The sequence below is a fragment of the Coffea arabica genome, chromosome 10c (genome assembly GCF_036785885.1).
Source record: "Coffea arabica cultivar ET-39 chromosome 10c, Coffea Arabica ET-39 HiFi, whole genome shotgun sequence".
NCBI lineage: Eukaryota > Viridiplantae > Streptophyta > Magnoliopsida > Gentianales > Rubiaceae > Coffea > Coffea arabica.
In genome coordinates, this window is record NC_092329.1 from 3632425 (window position 1) to 3649818 (window position 17394).

The following is a 17394-nucleotide window of genomic DNA, read 5'->3' on the forward strand; positions in this document are numbered from 1 at the left end:
CTAACTTTTGTCAAGTTTTAAATTGTTTTTTGCAGCCATTTAAGGCACTTATTCGGTTACGTCTGTTCCCGTTTGATGTAGACGATAAGGAAAAATACTTATTACTTTTAAACGGGAAACGTGCAACGTGTGCTCCCTCCTATGGGCCGAAGGCAGTAAATGACCGAGTCAGAGATTATTTAACTACCTCTATCAATTGTGTCGTTACAAATGGAATGCAACTAGTACTATTGTTGGGGTGGGTCTAATTACTTATTTTGTTTGTACTATACAATAGTCTAATGCTCATTATTCAATCTTTGAGCACGTGAGGGATGATGGAGTTGTGTGCATTGACTTTAGAGAATTGAAAAGATTGGTTTCTAATTGAGATTAATTACCTTTTGATATAGGGTTAATTACATTTACCTCCTCTAAGGTCTGGCCAAACTACCAGTCAAACCTTGAGGTTTAATCAAATAACAGTCTAATCCCTTAACCAAGCAAACGTTTATCAAAAACCCCTTTGCTGCCCTAATATGTTAGTGAAGGTTTGTAATTGATGATGAGATGCATCATCAATGCAGTTGAAAATGTACCTCATTTGATAACTCCAATAGTTCTCCTTTTTTTTTTTTAAAGCACTACCCAAAGAGTGTTTGGATATATGATTATTTGAAATAATTAATGTTTGTACTTGTATTACAAACACATATTTTTTTAATAATCTTTCTATTTATTTGATCATATTTTTTATTTCACATATATTATATAAAAAGAAGTCAAGCTTATATGTATGTATTGACAGTATATATACTCTATTACAATTGAATGCATGATATATGAGCAAAATTTAAATTCAAATGAGTTGTCATATCTTCAATGGTGATGGTGTTATTTAGTTTGGGATAGGTTAATATTTTCTCCGCTACTATAGCAATAATAATAGCCGGCGAAATTGCAAGAGCAAGTAATTACTCGCTGTGCCAATAGCTTTTTGGTTTGTTGGTCACCATCAAGACTTTAAAGTCTTGGTTTTGGATATGAGGTTAAGGGTTCGAATTTTGACTCCCATCAATCACTATTTGTGACTTCTTTCTCCTCATTCCCTAGATTAGAATAGACTATAGAGTAGATTATACAAGTATTATTATTGTTGAAAAAAAATAAAATAAAATGACCACCTCATGCTTTCAACCGTACAACCCGGTGGGCCGTAGGTTTGTCTCCACATTAATTTAGCAGAGGTGGAGGACGTTGTCCTTTTCGTTTTTGTCTCCAATCCTTTTGTTCTTATTGCTGTCCACCACTTTCTAAATTTTATCTTCTTCTCCGTCAGTAGGTGTCCGTACATTAATGCAGATATCTGGAAAAATCTCATAAAATATTGCTGTATGCAAATGCAAATATTACCACGTCCATGCCATCATACGTTATCGTTTCCACGCACCAGTAGAATCAGTACTTGTACTTAATTCATTGACAAGATCCGCATTGCATTGCCTTGCCTTGCCACCATCAACATCCGAAGTTGCCAGCGAGGTGGAAATTGACCATTTGCCTGCGTTTGTGACGACGAAGTTTCGCATATCATGTCAGAATCTGATTCCAGATCACGACCCGGCCAAAAATGTCTCCGAGGTTTTTGATGTTAGAAAAGCTACTACGTATTTGCTGTATTTTCCAATCCCGTATAGAGATCCGAGAATTTAAAAAGTTTTAAATTCAATCTCATTAATGTGAATTTTTTTTTTTTCACAAAATGTAGTTTTGGAGGGTGAAATTTTTTTGGAAAATGGAATTACCAATCAATCAAGCAAAGAAATAACTTGTCCACATAAATCACTGTTGTCTGGAACTATTGAACTGAATATCCAATTCTGCTCCACCTAATGCAAGCTAGTCAGCTAAGCTAATTGTTGTTTGATTCGTTCGTGGATCCAAATTTAAAAAGACTGTCGAGAGTAAAACCGATAAACGTCTTCAACGTTATTATACTTCACAATTCACATTTGACTATGCTTTTGTTTTCTCCCAAAAGCAATAATTCACTGAAGAGGACAATCGTCTCAATTTTTGAGTTTAGAATTGCAATATATGCTCAATCGAAAAAAAAATGCGCACGTTTAACCTGCCATTAATATATATTTTTGTAACGCAAATCAGATCGTGTTGGACGATTTTCAGCAATTTTATTAACAAAATTCTCTTTGTATATATATAAAAAAAAATGCAATCCAACGTGATTGATTAAGAGCAATGATAATATTGTTAACAAAATTCCTTGTCCTCTGTAATTTTTATAAAAATAAAAAAATGGAGAATGGAGTTGAAGGGAAATTTTTGCTTAAAGGGTCAGAACAATAATTGGGTCAGATTTTAAAAAGTAGAATGGGCCTCGTACAATTGGGCTAGCTAATCTCTTATATTTAGGTCTGTAATGTCCAAATTGGGCCATTCTCAACCGCGGTTATGGGTAGCAATTCGGGTTCCGTTATTGGCCAACCCGAAACTGACCTTTTGATCTTTTGCACCATCCTTCCCTGCATTCTATTGCTGCTCTGCTAGTGAATGAAGAAAGCTCGACTCCCCAAAGATATGGAACCAAATCCCAACTCAAATTTCAAGGTAAATTACAAATACTGCTTTTAAATTCAAGGCAGTGGGATGTAATAGCATTGTTGTTTTGTTTTCTATATTGAAAGTGTTCTGTTTCATTATTGAAGTAGATTTGCTGAAATTTTTGAGATGTTCTTGTTACTTCTTGTCGCAGGTAATCTTGGGATCATCTTCTGTTGCCCGCAAAAAGATTTTGGCTGACATGGGATATCAATTTACTACAATGGTATGCCGTGCTGCTTAAGGGGTCCCTCCTTTTGTTAGAGTTCTTCAGCTTATGTTTGTGTAGATATTTTCAGTTTGATGGACGTGGTGGTTGTTTTTCTAGTCTGCAGATATAGATGAGAAAGCCACACGGAAAGAAAAGCCAGAGGAGTTGGTCATGGCTCTTGCTGAGGCAAAGGTACATTTTTTGAACTTTTGTTAGAGTTGCAAAAATTTGCTGGGTAAATTCATATGTCAATTTGTTAAGCATTGCAGATGAGGCCTTTCGTTCTTGAAATGGTAAAACTACTTTGTTTCCTTTTTGAGTGCTTAGTTATGGTGTTTCTGACTCTTTATGAGTGCAAAGAACTTAAGGTGCACTAAAAACTGTACTTTTTCTGCTTATGGTACTTGACTTGTACATTTCTTTTCCTACCCAACACTAAAAGTCATAGGCTTTTTATTGCTGTCTAATATAACTAGACTTTTTTTTTTTCGATTGAGGTGGTCTAAATTGCAATTGCATCTCAGGCAGATGCCATCATATCAAAATTTCAAAATATTCAAAATGAAGGGAAGGATGTCAAACCCACAATTCTAATTGCTGCAGACACAGTATGTGCGTTATTTTTGTCCGTTTTATTAGTGCTTCCCACTTCGATGATAGTAAGTGCAGCATGTCCCGTAACCTGTTACCACAATTTGTTCGAGGATACAACTGAGCCTATGTTTGTAGTTTTAGTCTCCGAAATTGCCTTGCTTTGTGAGATCTTTTTGAGTTAACATCTTTTTCTTTCCTGAATTTTCAACCAGAAGATAGATGCATGGGGCAGAGTCATATTTCTATTGCCGGTTTTTGGCCTGTCTCAATGCAGTAGGGATCTCATTTGGTTTTTCTATGCTTCATGAACTGCTTTGATAGGATCATATGGTTTAGGAACTTACTTTAGCTAATCAAACTTTTTATTAGGCAGAAGCCATCATACCAAAGCTCCAAATTGAAGAATACAACATGGATGCTGAGCCAGCGCTTCTAATTACATGTGACCAAGTATATCACATCTTCATGAACTTAACATTTTATGGTCATTATGTTTCTTGGATATTCTTGTTCTTTCTAATTTCTTTGATGTAAGATTTGTCTTTGTCTTCTTTTTATGCTTTAATTTCTAGTAAATTACTGTCAGTGTAACTTATCTACTTGCATATATGTGCCATTAATGTCAAAAATGGTTGACTGTGCTTCTTTCTGAGCTTCTTGACTCAAATTTGCTGATATATCATGGTGAGTTTTAGTTTTATTAATTGGTAATATGGTACACTTAAACTGAGAACTTCTTTTTTTGATGTATTATGGATTCCAAAAAACTTGTACATTTGACAACCTGTTGACTTAAAGGTGAAGCTTTTCCTTTAAAGTCTTAGCAGATAGAGGTTGGAAGTTCATAAAGCCCATTAAATGAGCATGGAATGGCAGTTATGGGCTCTATTTCATAGCAACTAAAAAGCAGTTTGAAACTGGGAAAGTCTCCACTATCCACTGAAACATCACGTTTTCTTGGTCATCTGTAAAACTTTACATGATTGAATGATGAGAGAGTTGCTTTCAAAGACTTAAGTAACGAGTTTGGTATCTAAATGGCATGTTCGATGTAGTCAGTCAACTTCTTTACGTTTCAAACAGGTTAGATTTTTTATCTAACTGAATTTCTATGTCTTATAAATGTTGCTGATACTCCGTATGGTTTGTATCTGAGATTCTAAACGGCAGTGCACAGTTCTGTTTTACTGCTTCATCAATTAAAAATAGTAATTTGCTTTCAACTGCAAGTTTATTTTGTTGTGAGCAACATATTAGCGAGAAACAAAAGGCAGGAGACTTTGATCAGTTTATCAAGATTATCTGTTTGTCCTGTTTCACTACTTATCAAATGGCTTCATGTGTTCATTTTGCCTAGAAATTGTATAATTATTTTGAAATGTTATTTTTTCGATTATGAATATCTTGTAGAAGATAAATGTGCTGTTTCCGTCAAAGCATGCAAGTCAAAGGTGTCTGAATTTTGTTATTCTTGTGTGTTCTTTAATCACCTGTATCTTGGCAAATGTGCTAGCAGTAAAGTATGTGGTAACTAGATGTTTGTAGTCCTCATGTTCTTTGTATCCTCGAGCAAATATGGATTTCAGGTGGTGGGACATGTTTTTTAGAACATTCAGGATTGTATGATTTCTTTGAGTAGTTTTTTGCTAAATGGAACTTTTGGGTTAGTCTTACCACTATATTGAAATGATTTGAAGGTGGTGGTATATGAAGGTAATATCAGGGAAAAGCCATCCAGCAAAGATGAAGCACGCCACTACATTAAAGGTAAACCTTCCTAATCTTGCAGATCCTTGCTGTAAATTCTTCAATTGTTTTGGCAGTCTTAAGTGGTAACATTGTAGGTTACTCTGGGGGATGTGCTGCTACTGTAAGTTCTGTTGTTATTACCAACCTCAAGTCAGGAATCAGAAAAGGAGAATGGGACAAAGTTGAGGTACTATTTTAATCAATTTTAGTTAATAATTCATTTTGAAGTCCAGTGGCAGATACTTTACATGACTTCAAGAAGATTTATACAGAAACATTTCAAATATACTTGATCTAATATGCATTGCCTTCTTGCAAAACTTATAGAGTACATTACTCACATCAAATGAAGTACATGCATTGGCTTTTTTAGCTGAGCTTTGTCAACCAGATAGACTTGCTACTGCTAGAATGGATTCTTCGTCAGCTTGTTTCTCTAGAAGAACTAGAATTCCATCACCTGTTAGGCTGTTACTCTTTTGTTGGAGAACACTCAGGACTGAACTTTTAGCTCAATATATGCATGTATTTCTATACAAAGCTTTTGGTTTGGAGCTTTTAGTGGTATGGAACTCTGTTATTTAGTGATTTTGAACTTAGTGAAACTGATGGATATTACATTCTCCTGAGGAGCCACTTTTGGTTGGTGTCAACTTTGATGAGCAGGGTGCCCTCTCTGATTTGTGGGGGTTGCTTACTTGTACTGTTGTTTTTCCAAATCCTTGTGATTTACCTTTATGAATGTCAACCATGTGATGAATGATGATCTCTTGCAGATACGTTTCCAGGACATACCAGATCAAGTGATAGACAGCTTGGTACATGACCTTTATCCAACTTCCTGCATATTTATCTGTTATTTGATGAGGATAATGATGTGCTTTGTTTGTTTTTGAAGATCGAGGAGGGAAATGTGCTGAATGTTGCTGGGGCACTAATCATCGAACATCCCCTTATATTGCCATACGTAAAAGAAGTGGTTGGTTTCTATTTGTCTGCAAGCTTTCTATGATTTTCATGAATTTTTAATTAAGATGGCATCAGATTAATTTCTACGAGCTTTTGACAGAAAGATATGGGAGTCAAAGTTGAATACAACCTGAAGGGTTATCTACCCAAATAGTGTCTTTTTTATTGGAAATTTAAAAAAAAAGGAGAAATATTGTTGGTTTTAATTTTTTTTAGAAGTATAGAATTTGACTCGGTTATCTAAGAAACGTTTATTTATTCTTCCTTTCAGCAAATTTCAAATTTCTCCGTCTCCCTTCTTCAACAAAACAACAACTTTTCCCTCTTTCTGCCTTTCTCGGTTTGCCCTATGTGCCCTTTTCCAACCGAGTTTGGTTCTTATTTTGCCGTTATATTGGCTGATTTGCCATCCAAAGGTGAAATTTTGGATACATTTCATAGGGTGATTATTTTTTCCCAAATTTTAAAATTGATTTGTCATTGTAGAAGGGGTACGTACAATAAGCAGTGTGTCTTGAGTTTGTGACTCTGACTAGCCATCATGTTCTGAGAAGATTAATTTTTGGGTTTGTCATTTGTTGTTTTCTCATCTTTTCTTATGATAAGATTAGTATTATGGTCCTCTTTTTTGTTATCTTGGATCTCTTTTGTTTCTGACAAAGGAAGTCAATTTCTCTATTAAAAGCGAGTAACAGTTTTTTTTTTTTTTTTTTAAAAAAATTCTGACAAGACAAGCAATATTTGGATAAATAACCTCCTCAATTGCCAGCTACTGCAACCCTCCCACACACAGAGAGAGAGAGAGAGAGAGAGAGAGAGAGAGAGAGATGGAAATGGCAAAGAACTTCTTGTGGTTGACCAATGGTAATTTGTTAATGTAAACTAGCTCTCAACCTCTCACCATTGTAGCGTCATTGTAAAATTTCTCCCGTAATAGAATTCGTTGTGTTTGTCTGTAATGGGCCTGCATAGATGATACGGCTTTCTTTCATTGCTTGGAGCATTACCAGAAACCTTTCCAGCTGTGTTTCTAGATGGTATCCTCACTTGTTCAGATTCTTCAGACTAGGATCATGTTGTCTTGCTGAGGAAATACCAAAAAAGATTAGGATCCCGTCTATTTAGGAGGTTCAAGTCCTTTGGTAAGGCAAACTCTGCTTTTGATGTCAATGCCTCCAAAGATCTGCATCTACATCACTTTTCTATCGTTTCTTGGGCACTTGTTTTTGGTTCTTTGCTAATCACCTCTGCTTTTGGCAGGTGGGGGCGACTGATAGCGTGATGGGACTCCCCAAAGCTCTTACAGAGAGATTGATAAAGGAGGTTCTGTAGAAGCCTTTTGAGTTTGCTGGAGGTTGGATCCCGCGTGTGCATTTTTTTTGTCAATGCTCTCATGATTTTATGAAGCTGCATTCTCGCCACCATGTCTCTTGTACTAAGTTTTTAACATCTTGCGATAGAATGAGAAAGGTTGTCATTTGCCTTTGAATTCGAGCATCATCACCTACAATATTTTTAGGGTTCAGAATCCCTTCCAAAGCTGAATTTTGTTGCGAGAAGGAAAAGATAAATGGGAATGCCTTATATTTCAGTAAGATGTTTAGAAATGCAGGCTTCTCGTTTCTTTTTTCACTCTGAGACTAAGTACGCTTAAGAATTCGTAAGAATTATTGACATTGATATCGTGCGTGCCTTTCTCCGATGTTCTGTGATTTTAGGGAACTGAAGAATAGAATTTCCCTCCATTGCTTCCCTTGTAGTCGTTTTCAAAGGGCGGGGATTGAGTTCTGAAAGGCTGCATGGGTCGCATTTCATCATGTTGAATGTTGCTGATAACCGTAATTAGTCTCGAAATAGGCAGCTATTGATGATATTTTAATCTAGTGGTTAAAATTGAGTTCAAATTGTCAGTAAAATAGGCTCTTGGCTGTCAACTCGCATGAGAAAGGTATTGAACGCTGATACTATTGCCAACATCTAATCCACAAAAATAACAAGGAAAGAAAAAGTTTAGAATGGCAAAATTGGGTTCTAGATTTATACCTGAAGGGTTATACATTTGACACAGAGATAAGCTATTACATTACTTCTTTTTTTTTTTTTTCTGACGGAGGGGGTATCCGAGCCATCGGGTAAACAGGATCCGACTAATCCCCACCGGTCCGAGAGGAGAGGTCCCATCCCACTGAACACGTTAATCATGCGACTCGAACCCTTACGGGAGACTGGACAACGATTCTTAAGGAAGATGCCGTGTGATCATGGGACTCGAACCCTTGCGAGAGACTGGACAACGATTCTTAAGGAAGATGCCGTGACCAAACGAGCTGCCCATGAGGGGCAAAGCTATTACATTACTTGCACCATCTCTTTTATTGTATAGGTATAGGTAGACATTGGTTGCAAGCCCCCTTCCTGTGTTTATCACATCGCTCAGGATCTTGGATCGGGAGTCCAGTGATTACAGAAGGCATGTAATTCTAATTAGCATGAACGTAAGGAAAACATGAAGATGACACCTTTATGATTCTCAGAATTTCAGAGTTCAGACCAACCTCAACCATTATTTTTTCTTTTCTAAATCCATCATTATCATATCTCATTATCCCTATATTTTTAGGTATGTCTATAGTCGCTGATTTATATAAATACTTTGGCAATAAGTTATAATCTCAAGCGATATGGGTAACATTGGAGGGAATGATATATGTACATGTGTATATAACTTTTAGAATTTTAGCAAATAAAGTTTTGACAAGAGCATATCTGGTCCTAAATGCATCCAATTTAAAGCAAAATTAAGACATTTGAATAGTATTTTCAACTACTTATAGAATTTTATCATGTCTAATCATATGTCCATTAAATTAAATTAAAAAAATAAAAACTAAAATAATAGCTAATTTAAACAACAAAAATTGAAGACTAATAACTTACGTGCTAACTAATAAAAAAAATTATTTTAAACTACAAAATTGAAGCTAATTGGAGCACCCAATTCGTGGATCTAAAACTCATTTTTATTCTCTATCCCCACTATTCCCAAGCAAAATACTCTAATGCGTAACTTTTGTGTATAGTTTAACAAATTTTTTTTCTTTCTCTTTTTGGTTTTTCATTAATTAGTTACTAACGTGCCATGACGTAAATTATTCTTAATGTTCAAGGTTAATTGCTAATCTTCTTCTTTTTAGGAAGTTTAATTTAACAAACATATGATTGCACGTGACTGATTTCGTTAGTAACTCGCAAAATCTATCAATTGTCCTAAATCTTATTCAAATTGATAACATTAAGGACCAGATTTATTTTTAAAACTAATTTAAGGACTAATATCATACTAGATACCAAACATTAGAGCCTGTATTTATTTTTGCTGAAACTTTAAAGACTAAAATCACATAGGTGCAACCAAACTTGCTTTTTTTTTATTAGCATAATATATCCAAAATTGCATTGAGAACCAAGATTATAGGTGATCAATTAGAGTAGGTGGTTAGCGTTTTGAAGATTGTAGGAAGGCATATATAGCTGCTGATCAATCATAATCACCAATTCGTCATGCATGGAAGATTACGTGAATCGCAGCGCTGGTAATTTCAGAGCCGTAAATGGTTGCCGAGTCATTTACATCTTCCATTTTCTCCAGTTACACATCATACATGCAGCTTGATTATGTCAGTAATCTTCATATGATTAGGTCTTTAACTCATTTTCTCAGACATAAATACTTGATTATCAGGATTTGATCTTGTTTCTTATTTCATAGATGCGATGGAAGAAGAAAGATATAACACAGAAATTTGCAGCTAAACTTGAATTCTTTTGACATCAGCACAATAGGGGAAAGCTTTAAGTCACTTTTCAATGACTCTTCTATATGCAAAAGAACATAAAAATAAGGTACAATGATTTGATGGAAGACAAACTGATAAAGGACAAAGTCACAAGGTATCCTAATTGTCATTTCATTATTGCATTTGTTCAAGAGACGAAAGTAACCGACTTTGGATCCTTTGTCCTTGCTTTATTGCAGCTTCAGATACTTCATCCTGGAAAAGGAAGACATATCATCAGTCACCTGTATATTTGAGAGATATGTAGCTTCGAGGCTAGAAATTAGCTCCGTAGCGAATATTAGAAGTTCAAAAGATGTAGCACTATCTATGCAATCAGATACTGCAGATCATGGAAGGGATGTCGAAATCAGCACCGTCTGATAAATATGCAACATGGAAACGACTAGTCGCTCATAAGATGATTAGTTACCTTTGTTCCTCGTGCATATATTGATATTCCTTATTGCTATTTCCATTGGAACTGTAATTGGGAAGAGGCACTTTCCCTGACTCGATATGATTTATGTCTTGCACAAGCATTTCATAGTGCCTCTTCACTTCTTCCACGGTCTTCCCACCCACAGCCTTGGCCAAATTGTGGAATCGGTCTGGAGTATCCTTGTCATAGGTGGCCAATGCATTCTCAAACAGCTTGTTTTGCTTAGCGGTCCATGTCGAGTTTGAGGCCATTGTTCAAGAAGAGTTAATTGGAGGTGATGGAAATTGTGAACGAGGAGGAAACTACTATTGCTTATTCTTATGTGAATGAGCTTAGAATGGTCACTCTATTTATAGCAGTGGAGGATAGATACAGCCAGGGCCTGGTGGGCTCCGATGAGGTGCTTTTCGGGCTGCTATATGATGTCTTCTAGCAAATCAGGAGAATTTGTTATGATCCATGTGATTAACTGCACTTGCCAAACATTGGCTTTGCTTAGAACAATTAAAACCAAGAAAAACATGAGTCCAGACAGGCTTCTCTTTAATCAAGAAAAAGTTGCTCTTTTTCCTACTTTCACCTCATCATATCTGTTTAGTAGAGTAAAATGCATCTCGACAAGGTGGGTCCAAGTGAAAACAAGGGCCAATCCTGCGGCTGTTTGTACTAAAGCTCACGGGCACAATGTGGCCCAGGTTTCATTTTCCATGTTTTTAGAGAGTGAGATCAAGCTGTGCATCTTCTTTGTTTGGCAACTAAAGTACCTTTCTATGCTGGACGGTTTCCATTCTAGTAGATTTTGAAACGTATTATGGCTGTACTTCTTTACCATAATCCGAATGCTTGACAAGGATCCAAATTCCTAATGTACTTTAGCTGGCCGGATTAGTGCGTGGAACAGTTGTTGTTCATGCATTCAACCAGTTAAATGATTTTCCCTTTTTTAGCTCATCACTGAGCAGCCATATCACTTAAATTCTGCATTTTAAATCTTTTGTGGTCAAAAACCTACGGTCGAATATATCTTTCCATAACAAAAATATGTCCAGTATAAAGGTTGAGATAGAAGTCTGAATCAATGCGTGCATAACGTTCAAAAGATTGTGTTGATTGTACAAAGAAACGATGATCTTTACCAAATAATTTTCTTTTAACGGTGCTTGCTAGAGTATTTTATTATCCTCTGACTGTTATACATACAGATCCTGGTCCTTAAACCACCATTCAGCCATTCATGCGTGAGAGATCGTACACTTTATTTCTGTAATTTGTTATTATTATTTTTCCCCCAAGATCAACTACATGGTGCAGGTCTTTTGGTTTGAAGAAGGAAAAAACTATAAAATTGTAGCCAAAGTCAGAACTGTCTTGCAAGAAATGAACTTGTCACTGTGGTGAAAATCTGGCAGTAATCAAACATTAGAATAAGCTTATGTCCATGACTAATCTACAAGCATTCACTATCATCAAGTTCGTCTCCTTAAACCTACGACTGAAGATTAGACTCAGATATGAAGTTGTAACAAATTATTATTTTCAGTTTCTTTTTTCTCTATGAGATCGTCTTTCTCACCCCAATTTGCAATAGGAGCAGAAACATTATCTAGCACTGACCATTTTCCTTGAGTTCAAGAATGACGACTTGAGAAACGTAAAGGATTTGTTCTGATGATTAATTTTGCAGCAGCTAAGGCAACAGGAAAAGGAAACACTCGATGATTCTGCATGTGTTGCTGGATTTAATCCTAAGCACTTAAGCATACCATCCTGCCCTCTTTTGTTCACTGTAAGCCATTGAAAACACTGCTGAACGAGATTAGGAAGATTTATCCTGTCAAGTGCCAACTTGTTACTGAGCTCAAAAACAGTAATTTTTGGTCCACCAATCCCTGTAATTAACTAAAATTTTCAAATTCACCAGAAACTGGTCCATGGAGGTACATTGTAATCCTGCTTCTAGATGGAATCCTTATCATCCACGTGGATGTCCAGTAAAATTTCATCTTTGTGGATGTTAGACCTTTATCTCCCATAAGCTTTATGAACAATTTTCCGTTGCCATGGCCCTAGACTGCAAGTTGGTCTAGACCTTTGATTCCATATTGATTCTTTTGTGACTAAGACTCCATGGATTCAGCAATGTTACATGATGAGAATTGTTGACTTTTGAAAAAGAAATTCTACAAAGAAGGCATGGCTTATTCATTTGATCCTGAGAACGTCGATAAACTCCATGAGGAGATAACTGGTTGTAGAAGGAAGTCGTGATGGAATATAAGTAATAACAACTGATACTCAATCAGGGAATGGCCTTTACATACATTGCTGGAGGCTAAAATAATTTGCGGTGCCATTATTTTCACACTATTTAGGAGTTCAGAGACTCAAAGTGCTACACATACCTACAGGCTTGAACGATCCCAAGCTAATGTTGTAATTGGTTGCTCTCCCATCAGAACTTTGACCTCTAATTTGGGATCCAATTATGAATCTTTAGACTGTTAGTACTTGTATCAGATATCGGGTTTCAACATCAGTAGAAGTATTGTCCTGCCCAAGTTTTTTAAGCACTTGACCAAGATATGGTTTGTATTCTAGCAGCAATGCATATCTGATGAAAGTGAGTTCCAACAACATTAGTGGAACAATTCTTAAAGGTGATAGTCAAGAGATACACCAGGGTACTGATATCTGATTCCTTATCATCCTTGATCATATGCAGCAGAAAGTCCTTTGCAGATACCAATCCTTTCACTTTCAAAATCTTTCAGAAAACTTTGCCTACTTTCTTCGTGGTTCCTGACTCTCCGCTTACAAGTTGAAGGATAGATGGATACCCTCAGTCCCAATGGTCCAAGATGTAAACTTTTGATTCCTTTGGAGATTCTTCAGACTGATTCGAAGATTAAGTGTGTTGCCTACCAATCTTGTCCTTACTCATTCATATAGGTTTTACAAGATCATGTTCAGAGTTGCAAAAGTGAAAATTCCTCATTAGTTCAGGGAAAGGACCTTGATCTTTTGGGGGGCCAAAGTTAAAAAATTATAGCTTTTGATGACCAACAAATCATATTCGAACTTTTCTTGATATTAGATGTAATTAGCCAATTCTTTTCAGAGCAGTTCATGCTGAAATACCAGAGAATAGTTACAAAAGCATGTTGGCATATGAAAGGATGTCAAAGCTGATCCCCACCTACTCATCCACTTAGGCTGCCTCGACCAAAACCAAACTTGCCCACAATTTTTGCAGTATTCAAACTTCGTACTTGATAGTTCGTTTAAGCAAAGAAGGGGTTAAATAACAAACGAATGAATATTCCTAGTTTTTCTCAAATTTAAGAGGATCATGCAAGTTGAACTACTTACACATCTCCGCTTTGCTTAGCACTGAATCTGTTGAGGATAATATCAGAAGGATTATCTGATGGAACTGTCAGATAGGAAGGTGATAAAAAGTGCAGAATTTTCCAGCCCGGAATGAATAGAGAGAACCTAACATCCCATGCAACAGGGATAGATCCGGGAATTGTCTAGAAGGGACCCAAAAAAAATGAAGGTTGATTTGACAAGCAGATACTGTACGAAGATTCAGCAGGGCCTCCTTCAAGGGTAAGATAAGGATTCTTGCCTCTTTATGCTATCTGTGATACTGAGATTCATCACATAAAACAAGGAGGTAAATAGAAATTTTCTACCCACCTTTTATTTCTCAGCTGAAATACTTCGAATGCGGAAAGGCAGTTCTGAAATGTCCTTATACTATGACGTAGCCTATGAACCATATCCAAGCAAAATATTTCTGCGATCAGGTGATTTTAAGGTTGCTTGCAGAGATAAATAATCTATAGCTCACAAAAAGAGTGAATAAGAGTGGCATTGCCATTTTTATCTTCCTGCAGCTATCACAGAAGAGTTTGGTTAATGCAGAAAGAAGACAATAAATTCATTATGTTCAGAAAAGCACGTGGATGGCTTTCTCTTTTCAGTGGAAGACCTGCGAATTTGTGGAAGTCTTTCATGTCAGTTCAGAGTTCAAAAGTTTGTCCCCTTGCCGAAGTAGAAGGTCAAATTGCTGCTTTGGCAATCTACTTTTGGAACCATTTGAAATCAGCTGATCGTCAGGATAAAAGCCTAACAGACTAGTGTTAAGGTCTTGTTAAACTGGCTACCAATGTAGTCACATATGAAGCTATTTACACATACTTTCCATCACTAGAACGAGACTTCAGCATTTAGGTCCCAAACTAAACCCTGCATGCAGCTCCTTATTTTCCTAGATTGCCTTGGACTGATCAACTGATCATAATGCTGAACAATATGAACAACCCTACTAGCATCGAGTCTAGGGGAGCAAATTAGGAGAGACAAAGCTAATCTCATTAAAACTGCTCATTTTATTTTCAAAGTGGAAGTCAATTGTAGACGAATATTAAATAGTTTTAAGGGCAAATTCCACTTTACCCCCCTGTGGTTTAGCGTTTTTTCACATAACCCCCCTATGGTTTCAAAAGCTATACATAACCCCCTTATGGTTTGGATTAAAGTGTCAAAGTAACGGAAATAGTCACTCGTAACGGTGTCACCTAAAATGTCAAAAATACGCTTATGTAAGGTTGAAATTTATGTATTAACCAAGGGGGGTTATGTGTATGTTTTGAAAATCATAAGGGGGTTATATGGTAAAATATTAAACCATAGGGGGGTTATATGGTAAAATATAAAAATCATAGGGGGTTAATGTGTCATGTATTTATAAGGGTAATTTCGACATTTTTAGAAGTTCCGTTACGAGTGACTATTTCCGTTACTTTGACACTTTAATCCAAACCATGAGGGGGTTATGTATAGCTTTTGAAACCATAGGGGGGTTATGTAAAAAAAGGGTAAACCACAGGGGGGTAAAATGTAATTTACCCTAGTTTTAAAGAGAAAAAAAGATGGTAATTTCCTAAAAAGTGCTCATGTTGTTCTCGAACTGGAACCATAACTGAGAATATTTATATATATATATATAATTAGCTTTATATAATATACATATAATGATCAAGCCCATTATTCTGTAACATTTGCTTTTTCATAAGAGAAAGGATGAAGTCTTGGAAATAACAGAACCTGCCTGATAAAAGGGAACCATGCTTCTTCGAAAACCCCGAGAACAATGGACAGAAGCCCATGACAAGCGTAAGCCCAGCATCCTACTGAAAACATATTTTACTTTTTCTAAAAACGCTCTGTCCAAATCCATTTGGTTTTTTCAGTTTCTTTCTTGTACACCATATAACAAAATACGTTTGGGCCCTCTTACCCGATCCCGAACGATTGGTTTCAAGTATACCTGACAATTGGGCGGGTTGGGCAGATTTTGGACGGGTTGATGTTGGGTTTTCATTTAAATGGGTTACACCCAACCCGCCCAATTTTAGAGTGGGTTAATTTTGGGTTGGGTCATATTGGGTTATCTCAAACCCATAACCCAAATATGATCCAATATATTAATTAATAGATTTTGATACATAAACTCTCTCAAATACATTTTTACATACAAAAAAAAAAAAAATTTCACACACATAGATACACATAATTTTACACACTAAAACACTGATAGACACAAAAATATACTCATTTCTTAAGCTCTTTTGAAATATATTATTTTTACACATATAAACACATTACAATACACACTAATATATTTTTACAAATACACACACATACTAACTATTTAAACTACTTGGATGAACTCACTATTTTTTATACAAGTAAGGATTTTCAAACTGAGTATAGCTTTGGTCCAAACTAAGAGATATTTTAAAACTCAAATTCTTATTTATTATTGCATGAGACACATGTCAATCAACTAAATAATGTAACGAGTGTAACGGACAAAATTATAACAAAGAATCTCTTGCCAAATAATTAGCTTTCAAGAAACCATATCTTTATAATTTCAACATTTAGCATACAAATCTTTCGTGAAGGGATTAACAAAAATTTGGCTATTAGTTCAATATTTAATCGCTCCATAAACGAATTTTTACAACACTTGTCTCAGAAATGTTTATTGATATATATTTGCCATAGGGACGACTCTCGGTCAACTAGTCATAGGCTGATGATTCTTGCTCTACAATAGCAGAGGTCAAATTACGTTTAAATGATAATTGCTAACCCCTTTACTAAACCATCAAAAAGTCCAACCAAAATACAGGGAACTTACTCCAAAAATTAACACTTTTTTTTTTTTGCCCCGGGGGGTTTTTTTTGGGGGTGGTGGTAACAGTTTTGTACACAAGAATGTCTTTTTCCATGTGGCAACAGGATGGGTTATACTTGCATAGAAAACATACAAAGAGAGAAAAATTGGATAATGGGTGCCCAATACAAATACCCAAACCGTCTAAAATATATATGGATTTTTATTACCCAACCCAAAATTTACCCAATACCCAACCTCTCAAATTAGTGGGTGGGTTGGATGGGTTGTTGGGTTTTGGGTATAATTGCCAACTCTAATTTCAAGCGTAGCAAAGTGGGTATCAGTTTTTTAGCATGGTACGTGAGGACTCGGGGTACCTTTGAGCCCATTGAAGCATTAGGATTATGATACATCTACAACTGAATCAAACCCATGCATTCTTAGTCTAGCGATCAAGATTGAGACCGAAAAAGTTAAAAAAAATTCGGAGTTCAAATTACACTACTATGTGTATGTTTCTTTTCCCATAATTTGTAACTTATAGAAATTGTTGTAACAAGTAGCGGTACGTAGTCGCAACAAACTAATCAAATTAATAAGAACTCTGCAATGGAATTTCAGTTATGGATTCTGATTTCACTTTTGCAAATTAATTTATAGCCCAATAAAGAGTCAACATTAAATTGAGTCATATTACAAACCTTTAGCAAATTAATTTATTGAGCAATGAAGAGTCAACCTTAAATCGAGTCATGTTAGAGCGAGGGATCAAAGTTTCAACGTACACGTCGGCAATAGG

At 35.9% G+C, this 17394-nt stretch overlaps 2 protein-coding genes across 5 annotated transcripts; one reads left to right on the forward strand and one right to left on the reverse strand.

Annotated features, from left to right (window-relative positions):
- Window positions 1-2454: 2454 nt before the first annotated feature.
- LOC113714402 (uncharacterized) lies at window positions 2455-7610 on the forward strand. 4 transcript variants are annotated; one of them, XM_027238216.2, is made up of 10 exons: window positions 2455-2607; window positions 2753-2824; window positions 2927-3001; window positions 3334-3417; window positions 3773-3853; window positions 5101-5170; window positions 5248-5339; window positions 5929-5970; window positions 6051-6131; window positions 7382-7610. In XM_027238216.2, the coding sequence occupies exons 1-10, from the start codon at window positions 2551-2553 to the stop codon at window positions 7451-7453; spliced, it is 726 nt and encodes a 241-aa protein (XP_027094017.1). In that variant the 5' UTR covers window positions 2455-2550; the 3' UTR covers window positions 7454-7610. The 4 variants fall into 4 exon arrangements, with proteins under 4 accessions (XP_027094017.1, XP_027094018.1, XP_027094019.1 ...); XM_027238217.2 differs by lacking the exon at window positions 3773-3853; XM_027238218.2 differs by lacking the exon at window positions 3334-3417.
- Window positions 7611-9912: 2302 nt separating this feature from the next.
- Window positions 9913-10727, reverse strand: LOC113713226 (protein RADIALIS-like 3). The gene is made up of 2 exons (XM_027236901.2): window positions 10391-10727; window positions 9913-10173 (listed from the first exon to the last, which is right to left on the reverse strand). Exons 1-2 carry the CDS (start codon window positions 10648-10650, stop codon window positions 10149-10151), a joined length of 285 nt encoding a protein of 94 aa, XP_027092702.1. The 5' UTR covers window positions 10651-10727; the 3' UTR covers window positions 9913-10148.
- Between the last annotated feature and the right edge of the window lie 6667 nt (window positions 10728-17394).